Source organism: Solea senegalensis, linkage group LG1 (assembly GCF_019176455.1).
Source record: "Solea senegalensis isolate Sse05_10M linkage group LG1, IFAPA_SoseM_1, whole genome shotgun sequence".
NCBI classification, from domain to species: domain Eukaryota; kingdom Metazoa; phylum Chordata; class Actinopteri; order Pleuronectiformes; family Soleidae; genus Solea; species Solea senegalensis.
The window spans coordinates 6057791-6079733 of NC_058021.1; the positions used below are offsets into that span (position 1 = coordinate 6057791).

General features: G+C 42.0%; 1 protein-coding gene across 1 annotated transcript; it reads right to left on the reverse strand.

Moving 5' to 3' along the window:
• Positions 1-1763: 1763 nt before the first annotated feature.
• On the reverse strand, positions 1764-18043 carry tgm1l1 (transglutaminase 1 like 1). The gene is made up of 14 exons (XM_044032867.1): positions 18021-18043; positions 12774-13060; positions 12484-12675; positions 9861-10112; positions 7537-7655; positions 6987-7094; positions 6640-6817; positions 5162-5300; positions 4392-4584; positions 3964-4117; positions 3513-3797; positions 3229-3389; positions 2987-3123; positions 1764-2855 (listed from the first exon to the last, which is right to left on the reverse strand). The coding sequence occupies exons 2-14, from the start codon at positions 13057-13059 to the stop codon at positions 2711-2713; spliced, it is 2349 nt and encodes a 782-aa protein (XP_043888802.1). The 5' UTR covers position 13060; positions 18021-18043; the 3' UTR covers positions 1764-2710.
• Between the last annotated feature and the right edge of the window lie 3900 nt (positions 18044-21943).

Here is a 21943-nt window from a genome sequence, read left to right on the forward strand (position 1 = left end):
TCTTCCACGCTGATGTAATAACTACCATGAATTAGCCACTTGAATTTTTAAAGCTCCTGACAATGAGAACAGCTGTTCAGAATGGTCTATGTGGGTGGTTTGTCACGCGTGCCTCTTCTTGGTCTCTGTTTGTTTATTATAAGGTAATGCAGTGCTGCATATTTTATAAAGCCTATAGCCAAAGTCATCTATTCTTTTCCCATAGCCCCTACGACTACCCCGATGTTGGTCCATGGCTCTGGAGGAGAGGCAGGTTTATGGGGGAAAAAAAACCTGGATTCGCTGAGCCAATCTTGGACACTCCATGCGATTACGTGACCTGTTCCTTTCATTTGAAAAATGTGTTGTGAAACACACACAGAATGAAGGAGAAGGAGAATAATGGAGTGAGGGCCTGGTCAGCAGATAGCAAAAGGGAGTAGAACTGAATGGGTGGGGCACTTAGAGGAAGGAAATACACACAGAGGCATTATTATGATATTGACTGGGAATTGGTTTTAGGAATAAGAGATTGAGAGGAAAGAGGTGACTGGGGCGAGCTGCCAAAAGCAGCAACCCAAATAATAAAAGGCAATCTTTTCATCAAATCTAGGTCCACCTTCATTTTTCATTTAAGTTTGCTGTTTTGCAAATACACTGCTTCTCTCTCAAATTGCATGCATGGACAGCAAACTGCAGTGTGTCGCAAACCGAGACTCAGCAGAATATACAATGCACAAACATTAATTGTACCCGTGTACATTTAATACCAATATCATACCCGCAGTGGTGATTTTGGTCTGGAAATTCTGGTGGGGCCACGCAGGAGAATCTTATAATAAGAAATAGCACATATTACTCTCATACCCTCACAACAAAAACACAGTAGCAAGAGAGAGAGGGGACCACAGCACCTTTGACACAACATTGCAGCTGATTAATGGCATCACACAGACAATGTGCCAATCTGATAGTGTTCAAAATCTCACAATATCAAAAACTCAAGATCGAAACAATAACAACAATGCACGACTCATATGCAAAGCCACCACACACACACACGTATGACATTAATTCCACTATAATTCAAACAGTATGTAAACTACATTATCAATTACAAATTAGAATAAAAACAAATTAGACTGACCGCTCACTTCTTGAAGAGGAATGACGCGGACCTTCACGTGCACAAACCTGTGGCGCCCTGGCTTCAAATCAACCAATGAGAAGCGCTCTGGGTCCCTGAACTTCAGGCCCCACTGACGAAACTGTACACGCTGTACACGCGCCTGCACGCGCAGCAGCTCAGCAATACACAACACTGCACGCGCTGGGAGGATATCTCTGCCGGGCCCCACCGACCGGAAACAGAGGACGCGCAGCATCCGGCACGACCAACTATTCACATACAACTACACGATGTGTCTACTGTGGAAATTGCGTTCATCAAATAAAAAACTGCGGACATTCCATTGGGGACAGTGTTGAATTTATTATTAACTTATGCTCCACGACATTTTTGACACAGGAAAACATAAAAGCTTTATAATCCTCCCCCCTGCACAGCAGCGCCCTCTGGCGGGGCACGGAAAACCAGACACTTCACAACAGTATGCAGTTCAGAGATAATGTTATAAGAATGTGCACAGGCTCTGAGCCAAGATATCAGTGCTTTACTTTAAGGTGTGCCACATACCTCAAGTTGCACTGTTTAAATTAGTCACGTTATGTCATGTCACGCATTTGATTTCGTAGATATGGACATTTTCAGGCTGAGGCGTGTCTTTCAGTGTAGGTTTTTATTAGCAAAATGTTCCAGGGAACAGCCCTGACAGATGTGATACATAAATAAATGTAATGTTATTGAAAGAGTTCCTTCACATTGTACTTTTAAGTGCTGACAGACAAGAGCTGTTGTGATATGGTTCCTTATAGGACGGTATTTGCTCATTCGGTAAATATGATGACAGTCTAATTATACACACAGTGATTGGGACAAACAGAGCAACATCTTCATCATCAAGTTCAGCCATGAGGAACATTCGTTGTTTCAGTTTAATGAGGGCTAACTTGTGTGCTCTCCAAACATGAATGATGCTTTATATATTTGTTTATTTTTTATCTGAGGAGTAAAATATCCCTTCAGTCACGTCCTTGCACGTTTCAATGATCTACATCGTCATTTGATGTGGGAATATGACAGCGTCCGTCTCCTTGCCACTTCCTCTCACTGCACCCTTCCTTCATTTAAGCCATGTGATGTTCATTTTGTCAGAAAATACTTCTCACATGTTTGTTTTTCACCCTATAGCTATTGATACATGTATAACACACACACACACACACACTTTTGTTTTATTATCACAATAATACTGATTATCTGACTGCACCTTCACATGCGTGTCTAGTTTAAATCAGTCTAAGAACTAGAACAGTGAATGAATTCATGCACTTCAACCCCGCTGCATACTTCTTCACCACAGGTTTGGCACTTTAAAGCAAGGCACAAGTATGAATTCATATTATTCATATTAATCATTAATATCATTATTATTATTATTATTCAAGTAAAAAAAAACAACATAATACTGATAATGCTACAGTTAAGTGTCTAGTCATAGTTTCACAAATGTCAAACTTCAGAGTTTGCAGTATAAAACGCACAGTTTCGTATAATTAAAGGCCTTTGTTTGAATTTTAAAAAGGCACGATTGATGTCACCGGCTCCTTCTTATTGTTCAAGAACAACGATGTCAGCCACTCCGTGCACTTGAGTGAGCTGTTTACAATCAAGAGAGGCCACCAGCTTCCTGGGTCCAGGCTGGGTGGGGACGAAGTGCTCCGTCAAAGTCACCGTGGCGTGACCTCCGACGTCACTGAGAGGGACAAGCATGACAGAAATATTAGTCAAGAGAAGGAAGGTAGAGGGGAAAAGTTGGGAGGGTGGAGTGAAACGGAGGCGTATATATATATATATGTACAGATGCTGAATATATCAGATTTTTACCCGACAACCACTTCATGGCCCTTCTGCAGACCCAGGCCTTCCACTCTGAACATCACATCCTTTAGTGTACGTGGCATCGGGTTGGTGAAAATGATCTTTGCCGCCATCTCCTTGCCAACCACAGCTTCTCCCAAAGGCTGTCGCACACAAATCCAAAAAAAAAAAAGTAATACAGTAAACACAGTTGTACAAACAAAACAACGCCGCATTAACAATGCAGTGCTAACTAACGTGGGGCCCACCGTGATAGTGAGGTCAGGCGTGCGGAGCCTAAAAGTGGTCTGGTTGGCTAACACTTGCTGGGTCTCACTGACTCTTCCAGACAGAGTCAGCATCAGCGCTGCCTGATCCACCAGCTGGTTCTGGTACTGCTGATATGGCAACACCCAGTCAATGGTCTTTTCTGTGTGGAAAGATAGAGACAAAACCCAGAGATCAGTATTCAGCATTTGCCATGACAGACAGACAGACAGACAGTCAGACAGACAGACAGACAGGGAACGATGAGTTTTAGTGGAACGCTGACCTTCATTGGGCAAAAGCTCCACAGGTATCTGCTCCTTCTTGATGGTTCCCCTCAGCACACCAGTGTAGTACATGACAGCCACCTGGCTGTGCAGTGTTGTCCGACGAGGATGTGAACTCAGGTTCTTCACCACAATGCTCAGCTTCGCGTCAGTGCCCATCCTGGGCCCCTCGCCCTCCATCTTCACCTCCACGCCCACGTCCTCTGCCATGGCGGTGGAGTAGACGTCTGGCTTGCTACCATAGCGACTGGCAGTCTCCACGGCAATGCGTTCCTCCTCTGAGCCTGGTGAAAGAGGGAAGAGCAGGTGAGCGCACATTGTTCTGAGACGTGGAACGTGGCCAAAACAAAGAAATGCATGTTTTGATAAATCAGTGCATTTTCATAGTTCGGGGAAGTGTTGTGTCTGGAATATCAATCCAAAGTAGAAGCGCAGTTAGGTTTCCAGTACCTTCTTGGTGTTTGTACAGGTGTGTGATATCTGCCCTCTCGTCAGAGCCCACTGCTTTGGTGCTGATGCAGTGGCCGACTGCTTTCTTCTCAACATGGACCTGGCTGTAAGTGCCATCCAGGTTCCTCTGCCAGTAGATCTTATCACTGTTGACCTGATGTGAAAGACAGGGAAAACCACCACGATCAGCTCAAACATTGAAGGTCATGAGAGTTTTCTACATTTATTTACTCATATTCCACTCTTCTTCTTGAGAGTTTTCCCCTGGTCTGTTCACAATAAAGAAATCAAAGAAAGCATGTTTATTCCTGTTATTCCATATCCTTAATCCTCACATTTAAATTTCACTCCCTTCCTCAAATTGCCTTAACGACCTGGAGGTAAATGGTCGAAAACGTTGTTCACTTGCCAAAAGGTGCAGTGCTCACCTCAGCAAAGACAAAAGGCGTGTCGTGTTTGAGGTAGACTTGGCCGGAGCGGATGCCATTGACAGAGGCGGGGCCACAGCGGAAGGTGCCCTGGCTTGTTTCCTGTGGAGTTGAGTCAACAGCCTGCCAGCCTCCGTAGCCAGGAGGCAGGTCTGGTCTGGCCATCCAACAGTCGTTCCACACGTGGAAATTCCTTTAAGGTAGACGGAAGTGAATAAAAATGATTGAAGTTGAAGACGCTTTTGGACATTTTGTGAAAAATGTGACAGTCTGGACACGGCAGGAGTGATGTCGAGCATTTAAACAAGCACATAGAGTATTAAAAAGAAATAATTATCAGTAAGAGTTAGCATCAAGAACACAAGTATGTCGTTTTAGTTCACAGTCGAAATCAAAAACTGTGTCCAAGTCGAAGGCTAAATAACAAAAAGGCCATGGATGCAGCCAATTAACATTTCTTTATTCTGTGTCATAGCAACACGTCCCTGGGGTATTTTTGCTTTGCAGTTATCGAGGTAAGGTTTTCCAAAAAAAATAGATAAAGGGGACATTAAATGCACCCATCAGTCTAAGGACACAGTAGTATCTGAAGGCAGATAGATACCAGTTTAGCCTCGGCAGTCTGTCAGGAGTTGTAGAAAATTGGAAGTGAATGATGTCCCTGGGTCGAGTCAAATTAGAAGCCTGCTTCCAGAGCAGATCTAAATATACGGCACATTCCTATGGTATGGATTTAGCAGAGGGCCTACATGTAGAGTTACACCTCTTACCAGATGGAGTCACTATTGAGGTGATCGATCGGCTCCATGTCCTCGTCCAAATACACGTCCGTGGTGAGGGACACGTCGGTGTCATGAGCAGACTGGAAGTTGGTCACACTGCGGGCAGGTATTCCCAGACAGCGCAGCACTGCAGACAAAGACATGCAAACGAACGTTCAGTAAGACCCGTTTAAACGTCCAATGACATCCCCCAGGTGCTAAATATGTCCCACAAGCTTTGTTTACATTTCCACGAAGATGGCATTTGCACTGTTGCAAAGAGAGTTCATTAACCTGCAAGAATGAAAGCAACACACATGCTTCTATCAGTGATAAAAGAAGAAGGCACGACCGGAATGCCAATCCATGGTATTTAGGGTACATATATATATATATATTAGGGGTGGGCGGTATGCCGGTGTCATAGTCAGCACCGGTGTGATATTGCACCATGATATGGATTTTGCAATACCGTCAATACCGTGATAAATCAATTGAGCGCCAATAATCTCCTAATTCTAAATAATAATGCATTACATTTTCTTCAAACGTTCAGTGGTCTGAATATCTGTCCTTTTATACTGTATATCTTGTTGCAAATAAAAAAGTAAAGCGTAACGAGCACTTGGGTAATCAATAAAGAAACAACTGCTCAAACATCGCCAAGAAAGGTCGGGCCAATGATATCTGAAAAAAGATGAGTGGAGTGTTGGAACCAGAGGGAGCGACCGAGGCCGCTGGAAGTTGCGCAGCAGATGCCTCCAGACCGCCTTCTTCCCCGAAGACCACACCGGTGCAATAATTGCGTTAGGCCTGAAGGATGCACTTTCTGACTGGTGCTTGGATGAAGCGCGTCTGATGTGCATGACAACTGACAGCGGTGCAAACATGGTGCGCGCTCTGGAAATTAATAAATATACGAGACTCGCAGACTCGTTTTGGACACAGACTGCACAACGCTATTGGTAAGTTACACTATGTAAACCTAACATTTCATATTCAGAAAAGTCCTTTTCTGTTTGTATTAAAAAAAGAAAACAAAAACAAATTTAATGCCACCACATTAGTATTGTATTGTTTGTTGTTAGTATTGTTTAGCCGTGATTCCTCTGGGGACCGGATCAGAAAGGAAAAAAAACTACAAATATCAGATTAGAATATTATTAAAAAATATGTACTCCTCCCAAAACCTACCAAAAAAAGTAATACCGTGATATTATACCGTCATCGTTCAAAAGATGAAAAATACCGTGATATTAATTTTAGGTCATATCGCCCACCCCTAATATATATATATATATATGCATATATACATACATACATGAGGTTCATGTGAAACCTGGGGAAGGCAACACTCTTTGGTGTTCTGTGGCATCTCCCATACACACACACACACACACTCTTCCCATTCCATCGGCCACCACCCACTAAGCTCCAAAAACACAGCAACACATGTTCTCTCTCCTCCTCCTCCCCCACATGCTCACCTGTTGTAGTGACCCCAGAAAAGACCCAGCACTGTCCATAACACACAGGTTTGCCATTGGAGGTGTGGTATTTCCTCAGGATCTCAACGCTGCTGCTCCACGCGGACGGAGAGACTCCATCCGCGTATTTTCCACTCCAGTTACCCACCAGCACCCCAGAGTCATCCTGAGCATTTATCTGAAAAGACGAGGAATGACAAAATGAGTGACGTCTGCCTGCAGTCGTACCAACACAAGACAGACAGTACGAGACTTATACAGCGCAGTCAGTAATAGTGGGAAAATGGGATGTTTAGGCATTGATTTATTTTGGCTTTAAAGGCGACACATCCACGTAACAGTCTTACCATGGCAGATAAGACTCTGACCACATTGACAGGATCCCATCGACCAGACGGAGCCATGTCACTCCTCTCCAGGATGAACAGACATGCTTCTAGGATTCCTTCATGAAACTTTAGAAAAACAAACAAAAAGTATACGTTCAATTATTACATGCAATCACATGGTGCTGCTCTTCCTCTTTTGGCACAAATGGGGCTACTGAAACGTAAATTGCGGAATGAAAATATCCGCGGAAAATATCGTGATACATTTTTTTCAAACATTTTTACGCTCTCATGAGTGTCGATATAAAAGTTTTTTTCAAAAGTGCAATGGAAACACTTTTTGGCATGACCTAGGGGGGACCACATGTTTGCTTCAGTGCAGTCGCGTCAATCCAGATCACGCTTCCAAAACCATGGAAGTCTCGTTTTTTTCTTTACGAAACGAGATTAGACTTAACGAGAATTACAGCTCATATGCAAAACACCCTTGAAATGGAAACACCTGCAAGTAGAAATTGAACTTTGTTGAAAATTGGTAAATGTTCAGCAGGGTCTTGATGGTCTGTACCTGCCCAAAGTTCCACGTACGGGCACCAATTTGTTTCTCTGTGCCGTAGTAAATCCTTCCTGTGTCGTTCAGCACATATTCCTCCCTCTCTTCATCATCATCCAGGAACACTGTGTCCTCTACAAAGAGACACAAACAACAGCGTGTTATTGCACCCTGATTTTAAAAACACAGATGTTTTTTTTGTTTTTATTTTACTTTTACATGCGGATGCCATTACCCTGGACAATCTGGGCATTGGTAAATGTGTGTGGGAATGTCCCAGAATCCATTCTTTGTCCACCTCATTAATGACTAAATCCTTGAAGAATGTGATTCCCATTCAAAAACTGCGTTGCCGAGTGCCCCAGAGGCCAGGAAACAGGAAACACAAAGACTCCATAGACCTTGGAAAAGGGGCCCACACTTATTTATGGGAAGTTGTCTGTTTTTTAGTGACATCAGTGTGACAGACTTAGCCACGCACCACTGACATGAGCTTGTTTTTAAATCTGTTCTTTCATGTTCCGTTTCTTTGTCTCTGTTGTTACCAGTAGGTGCGGACAAGAAACGTGACAAGGGAAAATAAAGGGGAGGCAGTATTCAACGTAGACATGAAAAAGGCACGTGAAGGGAGTCATGAGGGACGACTGAGTGAAAGAGGGGAAGTTGTGCTTGAGAGGGGAGGGAGGGAGGGAGGGAGAGGAGCATAACAGAGTGTCTTGGGGTTTTTAAGGAGAAAGCAGAGGGAAGTGAAGCTGAATTTATCTGGTAGCTGTGATGATTGTAGGTTTTACTTCTGACTGAACATTTGAAGAATGCGTAGTGAAACACAAACACACACACACACACACACACACAGGAGGAGGAGGAGAAGGAGCAGTAGGGTGATGACGGGTCAGCAGATAGCAAAAAGGGAGTAAGGCTAAATGGGTGGGGCACCTAAAGGAAGGAAATACACATGGAGGCAGTAAAAGCGAGGGAGAGAACAGGTTGTCACCAGCTGCAGGATTACTCTGAGCTCGCCCCATGGCGTTTCATACAGTACATGTAGGATTGTGACTCGGAATTGGTCTCAGGAATAAGAGATTGACAGAGGAAAGAGGGGATTGGAGTGAGCTTCTTTTTTTTTGTTTTGCAAATACACTGCTTCTCTGTCAAATTTCCTGCAGTGTGCAGCAAACGGAGACTCAGCAGAATATGCAATGGATCTAATTTCCTAATATTTATGTTTTTTTTGTTGTTTTTTTAAGGACGATAATCGAATAATAAATACACATGAAAACATGACGTCAATTTAAATAAGCATTTGGAAATAAAGAAATGCTGAACTCCACAAGGGATTCCCATTTGTTCATAAGCACATGTGAAAAGAAGATATGTTAACACTTTACTGTTCATAAATGTCACATGACATGATGTTTAAAGACGATTTGATCGATATTTACAAAGCAGACAACCTATAGTGTCATGTTTACTAGGGAGTAAACCAGGACTGGGAATCCGTATCGGTCATTATTGGTATCGATCCTGGTCCGAAACTGGGCAAAAATCACTGCATCAGATATCGGACGGATGAGAATGTGAAAGCTTCACTATGCACAGACTGAAAAAATGTGAATAAAAATCAGCAAAAGCAGTGCAACAGCTTCATAGTTCATAAATGGTGTGGAATAGTCCCATCTCTAATGTAAAATAATGTGGACACAGAAAGTTAAGTTCGTGGTGAGAGTGCCTGGTAATTGTTTTCTCTTCAATGGCCACCAGGGGGCAAAAAAGAAGTGAGTTTGTATGCAAGTCTGTTAGAAAATTAACCAAATTCTCACCTAATTCATAAGAATAGTAAACATTCCTAGTCTCACTCACTAGCTTCATGTCTTCTTAAATACAGCACGATGTCCATTCAGAGTTATATTGACAATAAAGCAGGTTTTGTTTCAGGGTGTGGTTATGGTGTGATTGACAGAGGATGTCATGGTTTCAAAAACACAGTTGTTTTTACAAATGTTTCATAAATGAAGCCACTGAATGCCAATTCCATCAGTGGCTCAGCAGAAACATGTGTGTTGGCCCTTTTCACCTATGTGTAAGATTATATGGTGACTGCTCTCAGAGATTAAGAAGCTGAACAGGGATCTGAATGTTGATAGAGCAGCTCCTGTATGCATCTTCCCTGCAAATCCGACTGAATCAGATTTCTGCTATAATGCCCCCAAAGCTGATGGTATTGGATTGATTCCAGACATGTTATGCAACGATGTGTGTCTCTCCTGCTCTTATCACTGATGAATCTGTTTTCCTCTTTTTCCACATTCCTGCCCTCAGGTCCAAGTAAACCCTCTCACCTTCACACCATGGGTTGAAGAGCATGGCGATGTTGTTGTCCGAGTTGTGCGTAGTTGAGGTCTGGCCCTTCAGAGAGGAAGTGGTCACGCTCAGTCCGTACAGGCCGATCACAGCGCTGGCGGGCGAGTTGACGGACAGTTTGATCTTGTTGCCCGTCTCCTCGACGATTTTTGCCTCCCAGCGTTCGTCTTCCAGGTGATCCACCAGTGGAATAATGACGTGCGTGCCTTTGGACACCATGGGCAGGGAACCTGCAGCGGAAAGGTAATTATTATAGCAGAAATTTAAAAGAAAATAAAAAATGGTATAGCTACACCCACAAAAACAAACCTTCATCCCAGCAGCCATGATGGTCATGCTGTTAAACCATGACAGCTTCTTCTGTATGAGTGTATATCCCAAGAGATTAAGAGATTTAAGTTCATACCTGTCAATCTGTAGATCTACCCAAATACCAACCAAATGTATTTATATAGAATGATTGACAGCTTGTACTTTATGAGTGCATGGCTAATGTTGTATAGTATCGTCTGATCACCAGCAACTCCTTCATATGTGACTTTGTTCAGGACTGGCTCCCGAAGAGCCTCGTCTACTTCGAACAAAAGTTCACTTCAAGAAAAAGTAGTTCTTCTGAAGGTCATCCTCAACTAAGACTCACCGGATGCTTTCCCCTGAGCTATGTGCTCTGTGTCATCCTTCCAGCCTTAGCTGCGGTTCACTGGAGTGAGTATGGAATTTAGCCCATTGTTCTTCATCCGACCTCAAGCCTCCTCCATTCTTCTTCTTCTCTCGCCTCCGAGTACTTGACCAAAGGAAATCGATGAAATGCAACGCAGCCTGTTTTCTTAAACTGATGTCACCTTCATTGAGGACAGATTTGGAATCTCAAACTCTAATCTTTTCCAGATAAGCTGAGAGAATGTTGTTGCGCAACCTATTTCACTTCAAATGTGACCCTAACAGCAAACGAGAGTAAGTGGATCGATACGATCGAACGGTCCAGAGTTTAAGAACGTGTGACATCCAGTTGGAAAGCGACTGAACGACGCTTCCACACACCCCTCCTCTGTTCGAGCAATTTTGTCCAGTGACCCCCTTAAATGTCACACACTGGACCTTTAAGTGTCTTTATTCTTAGTTTTAGTTTAGTTTATTCATCAACAAAAGGAAAGGACAATTTAAAATCTCCATATTCTGAATGAAAGGGAGTGATCTTAATAAATCTGCCCCTTTGTCGCAATAAGCACTTTGCAAAGAGCAAAACAATCATACAAATAAAGCAACAAAAAAGAAAACTACTGTATATGATGAGTAGATCATATATGTAAGTCTAACTATATTTCCTGGTCTTTTTAATGTAACACCTGATTTAGATTCTTTGCTTTGTTGACTCCTTTCCCAAACATGAACTGTTCCATCAATTTAGTCCTGAATCTTGTTTTTTTATTTAATTTTAATTCTGTCTCCTCTCTCCTTCCGTGCACGCAACTATCTTATGCAGCCAGTGTCAGCTAATCACTCCTCTGTGATGATGTAAGAGCCATTTATTCCCCGAGTGAGCTGGTGGGCTGATCACCGTGTGAAGTGTTGAAATACCAGAGGGAGGGAGGTGTTCAGTGTCCCGGGCTCTGGAGAGCGTTCGGTGGAATCCGAAGCGTGTGGCGTACGACTGAACTGCTGCTCGATTTAAATGTGCTAACGTTACGCTGTTTTGAGTCAGCGCTTCATTCCTCTGCATTTCACAAGGGTCTGCAATGTGCAGTGCGTGCCGGTTAAAGGGGCACGTCACGTGGACTCACATTCTAAACCTTTACATATGAATTTACGTCCATATTTCCTGTTATTTCGTAGACTTTACACCCGTTTATCCATGACTTCTAGCTGTTGCTGTTCAAAATGCCTCAAACACAAACTGAGACAAGTTGAATGACTCTATAATCAAATAGCTATTTCAGTTTACCTTCATCAGACATGGAAAGCTTTCTGCAAAATCTACATTTCTGATATTCTGGACAAATATCTGGACAAATATCAGAAACTCTAGTCTTAAATAGGACAATTGCTTAACTGTGGTTAATGGTTGGTCTGGTCAGTCATATACATTATTAACTATTTAGCTTACCTGGTCCACGATTCTGTGACAATCAATATAACGATATCTGTCTAACTAAAGAAAACAAAACATCTGTGAACAGTTAAAAGTGCATAAAGTCTATGTATTGAACGTGGATGGGGCATCTCTCAATGTAGCTAGTTAGCCCTCTTCTTTGGTAACTTAACCAGGTAACTTCCGCCCAAGGTCCCCTCATTCATTTGAGGAGACATCGTGTCGCGGCGCCTGGTGAGTGAAATTGGCGGGGACTGTTTACTTCAGTGCGCCTTCATTTGCTAATTAATGCACATCTGCCCTGGCGTCTGGATTATCATATTGCGCAAGGAAGGACGGCGATATTTTGACCCAGGCCTAGAGTGAACAGTGCCACAGATGGAGTTGGTGCAGTGGGATCATTTTTATTTGAACATCAACTTACCTGCGTATTTTCACTGTATGGTCTAATCTGCTATGGTACGATTCCCTAAACCGTACGTTGTCCCCCAACTCCACAGATGTGGTCGTACCTGTTTTCAGGTCCAGGTGCAGCTTGTCAGTGGCAGCGTTGAAGGGCCTGTTGAGCTCCAGCTCCATCTGGAAGGTCTGTCCTCTGCGGATGATCAGCTCGTCGCCATGATACAGGTCCGTGTGGTGCTCCTTTCTGTTCGGACCCGTCTTGGAGCTCAGCAGGTCCACCGAACGCACGGACAACTTGATGTCTGGGTGAGGAAGTTCAACATCAAATTTAGGCCTACTAAAGGTAGTGCTGCTGCTGGGATTATCTTTGGTACCACCGTTTAATCTGCAACTTAATTACCTTCCAGTTCCATCTCCTTTGCGTCTCCATTCTCAGGCTTTGGCTTGACAGGCTCTGGGGCCGGCGGCTTGATCACTTCCACCTTGTCTGTGACATCATAGGAGGTGCTGTTCTGGCGCTTACAGCAGCATGGACACATTTTCCTGAACCACCGGCGACATCCCCCCTCTTCCTGTTTCTTCTCCCCCTCTTTGTGAATGGTCAGCTCCACCCTGGTGGGCGGGGCTGCACCGGGGAAACGCCCGACCTCGGACGTGCCTCTGACCGTCAAACGTTCACCTGGCATTCTGGGAGGAACATTTTAAAATACCAATTAAAATAAATCTTGAGATTATCATTATGATGAATTTGTTTGGGCTGAATAATCTGACATTGATACACAACTCCTTATTTTGACATCCTGGTGTTTGTTTAAAGGTCACGCCTTCAGGCTTTACAGAAAAGGGTTTTCGTCTTTTTATGGGTTGTTGAGTCAAAGTTATGTTTCATTTTATTTTACATGTTTTTTTAATTAAAAACAGGGAGTAGCGTTTAATTCACATGAATTTTGTTTTTGCTCATAAAAAACAAGCCGAGCGACCTTTGAACTGTGATGTATTTACATATTTCACAAATTCAATCTGATTTTAGAAAAATGTGATTATTTTTTATTTAGACCTGTTTACAATGAAAATGAAAAAAAGAAAAAAGATTGCCTATAGGTGGTGCTGAAAAAAGGATATAAGACACTCTATATTGCACATTATTATTGCCTCTACATAGGTTTTAACAACAAAAAAAGGCATTATTAGCAGTTTCTACCCATGCACATACAGTAGATTTCATCTGACACAGTTTTGAGATATTCATAATAAATACCCAGATCCTAATGTAAACTACATTCTACCAAAGAATGTTCTTTGGGGAACAGCTAAGTATGCGTTTTGATAAATATTTTTACAGGATTCCATTCATCTCAACTTTAATTGGCGCGAGAGTAAAAATCTCACACAAACACAATCAAACATGTCGCGGGGAAAACCGACGGAGGAACCAAATTGAGTGGCTGCAGATTTCATTCCACTTCATCTTCTATCCATGACAACAACAACAACCATTTAAATATTCCTCCAGTCCTTTCATCTCTCCATCATGAAACACCCATTACACTTTCTCTTTTCCCACAGTTATCATGTTCCAGATGTGCCCTCTCCCCGGTCACTGGGCTTTCCCAAGTCATTGTGGGGGTGTTTCGCTCTTTCATCCTCGTCAGAGATACGTTCCCTGAACAATCCTACGTGCCTCACGCACGGCGCTGGATTCCATCTACTTCACTGGCACATGACGTTGTCTCGCGCACATGTGGGTGAAGGTATACAAACATTTATCACACTGTGTCATATTAAAGATAATCCTATTCTGGCATGGCCTGATAGGAGAATGATTAGGACGCATACCACATACCACAAATGCCCTGAAGTTCCAGGTTCAACTCAATTGCTCAAGTTTTTAATGCCTATCATTCCCATACTGTCTTTCCCCCACATTTCCCATCAGTCCTCACTGTCCCTTTCAAACGAATAAAAGAAGTAAATATAAGCCTGTCCTTTCGGCCTCTCAAGTTGGGGTTAAATATCATGAGCTGAAATCAGATGGCAGATTTAAACCAAAATGTTTATGAGAATGGAAAAGCAAGTCGAGGAGGAGGAGGAGGAGATATTTCCCTCTCACTCTCACTCCCCTCCTTTCCCTCCCTTCTGTCAACATCTGGAACGTTTCCACTTCAAGATAAGTAGCTCATGGCCGTGGATTTATCAGGCAAAAATGAAAAACATCAGAGCACTGCCAGAGTTCTTGTAAAACTTGTGCAAAAAACAAACTCATGCAGTGACAAGTTAATTAAGTTAATACATAGAAAATGTGTTTAGTTTTGGTTTTGGGTTTATTGTATCCTCCCCCTCGCATGCAGCTGATGTGAATTCTGTCAAACGTTCCTCTAACACAACACGCCCTTATAGAGTTTAATAAGGGTGGAAGAAACTAAATATAGTTTATAATATAACTAAAATGTATTAGTTAAATAGTGAAAAAGTTTACCAATTTTCAAAAAGGTGACATGCCATCACACATATTCAGTTTACTGTTATTGGAGGAGCAAAGAAACTAGAAAATATTGACATTTAACAAAACTGATTATCATTAGTCAATGACGAACTTTGATTTTTAATTTCTAGAATGTTTGATCCTTTTTTCAATGCATATTGTTAAAAATCTATGCCAGGTTGTGCTTTTGTGAGTGTTCTAAATTTTTTCATGTATTGTTTTTTTAATTATTATTAGTCGATTGTTGACAGCGTGAACTAAAATACTCACACTCTTCATTCGCTCATTGACACGCATTCAAATCACTATTTTTGATGCATCATAACAAAAACCTGGCAAATTAAGGGTTAAGAAATGTGTGTACATCGTACATGTTTGACATGTACGATGGGGACTTATGTTGGTTAAACAAATTTAAATAATAATTTATTGATACAATTTCTTTAACATTTTTTACGAGCACACTTATGTGCTCTAGGTGCGACAATGTGAGTATTGTATGATAAATAAATAAAAATCATAATGCATATAAACAAATGTCTCTGCCTATCTTTCACATATAACGGGCTGCATTGACCAAACCAAACATAATCCACTTTGCATGAAGTATATTGAAAATAATTCATTTATTTTTGTGCAATTTCCATCAATATTTGATATGTATGGAAAGGTATGGAGCAGAATTAGGGCCACATGTAAAAAATAAAACCGTAAAAAAGTCTTTCACACAACACGTAGTAACTTCTGGTTCTGCAGGTGTAAGCACCAGGCGAACTCCTGTCTGCAGGTGACACTGTACGACATAAACACGCTGCCATTCCTAGTAACAGTCGCTGAGCCCTGATGGGAAATAATTGCTCCTCAAGGATGTGGATCTGTGCACATGGACTGAGCCGTCTGCCACTGTCTCACAATGTGCTCTTTGTTAACTTGAGCATTCTCCAGTGCAGAGCAAAGCTAACAGTTAGGGCTGCACAGCAACCATCTGAGGAAAGACAAACAACAACAAGAAGAGTCTGTGCCCAAACACTTGTAGAAAGAAATGTTGTTCAAAGACGGAGAACAACAGAGTGGCCTCACCCTAAGTCCATGTGTGTCCAATTGTCCAACCTTTTCCATAATGGTATCACACCTGTGCATAAAGTACTCCAAAATCTTTATAGTCAGATTGAATTTGTGAAATTTGGACACAGTTCAAAGTTCGCTTGGCTCATTTTTTTTTTAACAAAAACGACGTAAAAGTGTTCTGTATCGTGAGTTCTGCACAACTATTGTGACTCCTGTTTTGTTTTGCTCAGCACTCACTTAAGGGTTAAGACTTGGTTTTAGGGTTTAGCCTAGAAGTAGGTTTAGTTTAGGTCAGGGGTGTCAAACATATGGCCCGTGGGCTAGAATCGGCCCACCACAGGGTCCAATCTGGCCCGCAGGATGGCACATTTTCCAGTTGCATATACCTTTGGTTGAATGTTTTTTTTTGGGATCTGTAAGAAGTTGGAATGCAAGTTTACCATGTGTAAATGGTAAACTTAGCCATAATATTGTTAAAATTGCACTTATTTAACATGTGTTCTTGTTGTTTATGGGTTATTGTGCTGTTATTTTACAGGTCCGGCCCACTTGAGTTAAAATTGAGCTGTATGTGGCCCTTGTACTATAATGGGTATGATACCCCTGGGTTGGGGTAGTTCTTTGTGGTGTGGCGTACAGATCTACCCTTTTCTGATATATGAGCGACAAATATGTGCATAATATAAGGTTTCTGGCTATTTATTGCCATTTCTATTACACCTATTTTGAAACCAGCCATTACCAAGAGACACATATGTCTTGTGTACATGGGCAAATGAATTTGGCGACCTAAAAAAGATCCATGTATGAGCCTGGGAATGAGCATCACTGTGGTGGCGCGTGTTTGCACTGCGACATTCTCCATTCAACACTCCGCCCTGATCATGATGATGTCAATCAAAACAAAAGGGAACCATTAAGCAGAACTCAACACATTCTGCTGATAAAGCACATACTGCAAATGATTACATTAAATGTAAAATTTGGCTTTCAACTCACGGACAATAGGTGACTAAATGTTTTTTGGGGGGAAACTTAAATGATCAAATGTTAACTGGCCATAAAAAAAGAAAACGACTCAAAGCTTTTCATGGTTTTCTGTAACTCACTGATGTCTTTACAGCACCAGAGGTGGCTGAGAAATTGGCCAATTAGCCCTCGATTCAACTCCTAAAAAAAGCCACAAGCCCAATTTTTGTTCTCTCTCCGTCCGTCACGCTTTAATGCACAAACTAAAATGGGTTTGTGTCATACAGCCGTTGGCCAAGCTTGAAATGAAAGTGAAGTGAAAATGAAAAGCTTTGCTTATCACAAGCCTCACATGTCATCTGTTGCTGCCCGTGTTTTCTCCCCTTCAGTGGGTTTGCACTGACACGACTGGAATATCACTACTGCTTTGGCGGTTTTTCCTGAATTAAAAGAAATTAGAAATGTTCGGCTTTGCTGTGTTGGTTTTTCTAGTTTGTTAAGGCATTGCGTGTGTGTGTGTGTGTGTGTGCATTCAGTATATCAGTACACATTTATTAGACCTCCACCCAGTGTACGGTTTATGCCACAGCTGCCTTAAATTAACAGCACTGGTGATTATCAAAATAAAATAATAATAATAAGTTTCTGTGATGCTCTTTAACCGAAATTACTTATTGTTACCGCTGACTTTTCGAATGCACTATTTCCCAAAAAAAAATTAGTTATTAGTTCTTGATTAAGATCACACTCAAATGATAGTTATTTACTTGCATTCCTGGACTGTTGTTAAGCACTTTACATTATACGTGCACACATATATATGAATAAAATAAAGAGCAATGAACTGTCTTCACTGTTGCCTTAAGAATACCAGAAGTGACATTCATTCCACATGGTTCACTGTCTCTGGCAGAGGGACGAGAATCAGCTGCAGCTGGTTATTGGCCACAGACCAACAGGCATGACAACACTTTAACTTGTTGACTGTGTTGTTGTTGTTTTGTTTATTTCTTGCAGAAAAATAAACAAGTCCATTAAAACCATTAAAAAACACATTTAAAGCATGACTTTCTCCTGTGCACGTGAAGAAAACCGTTACATGTAACTTGGAGTAGAGAAGTCACTTACTTGCTGTGTGTGTGCGCGCGTTTTCCTCGAAGTAAGAGAACTTTTTTTATCTTCTTCTTCTTCTTCTTCTTCTTCTTCACTCGCCCTGATCGTGGACCACAGTTTTTATATTCCTTCCCGCACACACTCACACACCCCTTCTCCTTCACCCCGCCCCACACTGTCACCCTGCGTGGATCATGTTGCCTCCACTCCCACTCCCACCAGGAGGTCCGACGTGGTTTGAGTGCGCTGCGTAAAAAAAAGAAAAACCGCACGTAGTTAGAGCATGACACACACACACACACACACACACACACGGGCAGAGAGAGAAAGTTTGTTATGCAATGTTCAGTTGGAGTTTTCCAGCGCAGGAAGGGAGTGGACGCAGAGAAGATAGAGGACCGTGAACATAATGTTTCAATACAGTGAGACCAATAAAAATCTCTTTAAGCAGAAGCTGTGATTCTACTTTACATTTTACATGACATGAGAAAAGCGCACGTTACTTTGTAACTGGACATTTGAAATACGTGTTTATTGGCGCCCTAGCCCCCGCCCACGTCCACCTAACACACAGCACACACACACCACCAGGGGTGGAAAGTAATGAATAACATTTACTTTACTACACGTTACTGTAATTGAGTAGGTTTTTTTTAGATTTTAGATTTTTTAAAATTTTTAATTTTACTTTACTTAATGAAAAAAAAAACATGTTGGCCTGAATAAATAAATACATACATAAATAAATAAATTAATAAATTGGCAGTGAACAATGAGGACAGGAGAATAATGAGGACAGGAGAATGATGAGGACAGGAGAATGATGAGGACAGGAGAATAATGAGGACAGGAGAATGAGGACAGGAGAATGATGAGGACAGGACAGGAGATGAGGACAGGAGAATGATGAGGACAGGAGAATAATGAGGACAGGAGAATGATGAGGGACAGGAGAATAATGTGGACAGGAGAATAATGAGGACAGGAGAATAAGAGGACAGGAAAATAATGAGGGACAGGAGAATAAGAGGACAGGAGAATAATGTGGACAGGAGAATAATGAGGACAGGAGAATGATGAGGACAGGAGAATAATGAGGACAGAAGAATGATGAGGACAGGAGAAAGGGAGATCATTTTCCAGAGCATTTTTCTTTTGCTGTATTGCTTAAAATCCTCTTCATACCCCGATTGTAACCAATTAATGCATCGTCACAAAAAGAAAAACTAAGGCCTCTAAAAACACCATCCAATCATATTGAATGGCCTGAACGAATCAATTGGATGGTGATGCATCAATCAAAGTGCCATCTGCCCCCCAACAGAGAGGTAAATTTCACTTGCACTTGATTAAAAATTCCTCTAAGTAAAAGCACGTCTCAAGCGTGTATGTCGTCCAAAATCACTCAAAAAAGTCATAGTCATTTTTAACCTGTACCAAAATAACCCAATTATTTTGTCATCCAAGGTGAACCCTCACAGGAAATCCTCAATGTGGAGTCACTGTGTGACACATTACAATATATTTAGCTTCCTCTTTCCACTCATTGACAGTCAGGGTTAGGGTTAAGAGGATAAACCCATTCTGACCTCTTACTCTTGCACACTTTTAACCCCAAGTGTACATGTTGAAACTCATAGGTTGCACCAAAAATTCTGACTACAACGAGATTGAGATGTTGCATATTGTCGACTTCAGTTCTTTACAAAGCAGTGTGAAGAAATGTTGATTCTATAGTGATTCGTGTCGTGACTCAGGTTACGTTATGGCAGGAGTTCAATAGATGAAGTCATGTCTGCTCATGACTCTGATGCCTATGACTGGGTCAAAGTGAAGCCTTGATTCATATCCGAATCCGCCTCGCACTGCACGTCACATTATTGCGACAGAGTTGCCAAAGATTACAGTAACACTGACATAAATTCAAGATCCACTTTTCTTGTATATGAGTAAACCAGCTGCTCTTTATTAACCCAGTTTTTTTTTTTTGTATAAATAAATGTATACAACTACAGGTTCTTGAACGACCTCCAGGGGTCAATTCCATCCATCCATCCACCTTCTACCGCATTATCCTCCACATGAGGGAGGAAAGGTGGGGGTCACACCCTGGACAGATTGCCAGTCCATCACAGTGGTCAATTTAGAGTGTCCAATTTACTTCATCCACATATTGCATGTGTTTGGACTGTGGGAGGAAACCGGCGAACCCAGAGAAAACCCACACACACACGGGGAGAACTTGCAAAGGCTAAGTGTGTCTGCATGAAAGTCTATGAAACGTTGTCCATAAGTCAGTTTAAGATTTTCTTGAGGGGTTTGAAGCCTCACATTCTTTCAGAACACAGCATAACATTCATTGCGATTAAGTTGTGGTACCCTTGTATTGTTGCATGTTGCATGATTAAACACAGATGTCACACATGGCGATCTGCTGCTTGTGCACTTCTTTCCCAGCTCAGCCAAATATGGTCACTTCTTTTCTTTCTTTCTTTTTTTTCTCCAAAAACTAAGACAGTGCTGGATAATGTGCACAAACTCAAGGTTTCAAAACAACAGTTTAGAAATGCGTGATGTCACGGTTGAATGTTTGATCCCTCTGGCTTTTCCTTTCACTGTCACCATGAAGTCTGTACGTACAATCGATGGACGACAGACCGATGAACTGCCCTCCAAATTCACACAATCACTACAATGCAATCACTGCACACTTGTGTCAAGACAGAGTTTGTATGTGTTAAATATTGTGCACCGTGGGGACTGTGAGATTACAGCAGTCTGTGATCATAGAGGAGAAACATGTGTTTGTGTCCTTCCACAGAGCAGGGCGTAGGAATTTAAACAGTGTTAATAAGAATTAGTTCATGTGCTGTGGCATTACTTCAAACAGAGCAGAAAACAGACAACAACAAGGACACCCTAAAAGTATGCAGTGCACTTGTATATTCAGTCATGAATAAAACAAAGGTTTTTCATCTTTAGAAAGGATATTGACACATACATGCAGTAATAAGGCAACCTGAGGGGACAGATCTTGTTGTAATATCGTGTGTAAAAAAAAGAAATAATAATACAGTAATTCTTACAGGAATTGCAGTCGCAGCCATGCATTCGGTTTGTGTCTTGGCTATTTTGGGGTTGTGTCTTATTGTTGATCCCGCTGGCTCGACACAGGGGTGATAAATGACACGGACAACATTTGCGGCCTCTGCAAAGCGGTGGGCGTGAGAGGAAACACGAAGGTGACTCGGGTTCACAGCGTGTTTGAGTATAACAGATGGGCCTGGGTCCCGACTCTCACATTGTACGTGGGAAACCAAACAGCCAGCAGCCGTCCTATAAGGAAAACTTCCGTTTGTTAGAAAGCATGCTTGTGAGAAACAATAAAGGGACATAAAGGTGCCATTCATTGTATGTATAAGTAACTGGCATCGGCATGAGCATTGATTTTTCTTAGTGAAAAAAGCACTGGCATGTGCTGTATTGACACTTCTCTGTTAAATAATAACCAAGTTCTTCAAGTGTTTTCTGTTACCCTGCGATCAAAACACACAAGCTGTATTAAGGTGGGAACTAGCTCACAGTCATGAGTTCAGCTCTAACAGCCCAAAGGAGTTCTCAGACAAGGTTCTCCACACTGACAGTGTTTGTTGTGTTTGTCAGACAAAGTGGACCAAACGACGGCGGACACGGCCGACATCACGTTGCCATCCTCTCACCAGGGAAAATCACTGTCTTCTTACAGACTCTGTGCTCTAAATCATTCATAAGCCTGTGACATGAAGAACGTGAGTACAAGTGGCGTGATGTGATGTGATGTGATGTGATGTGTTTGTCTCTGGTCATTCTCCATCACCTGCAGTGTTCATTCGCATTCATTTGCTGCACGGCAGCTGGTTTCATGCATGGATCTCCAGTTGCTCTGGAGATGAACACAA

Excerpts from the sequence above, each read along its gene's own strand:
- tgm1l1 (XM_044032867.1), bottom strand. The coding sequence starts at position 13,059 with ATGCCAGGTGAACGTTTGACGGTCAGAGGCACGTCCGAGGTCGGGCGT. Across the intron at positions 6,818-6,986 it reads TCAGAGTCTTATCTGCCATG|ATAAATGCTCAGGATGACTC; the intron begins GTAAGACTGTTA and ends TCGTCTTTTCAG. Across the intron at positions 4,585-5,161 it reads CTCAATAGTGACTCCATCTG|GAATTTCCACGTGTGGAACG; the intron begins GTAAGAGGTGTA and ends TCTACCTTAAAG.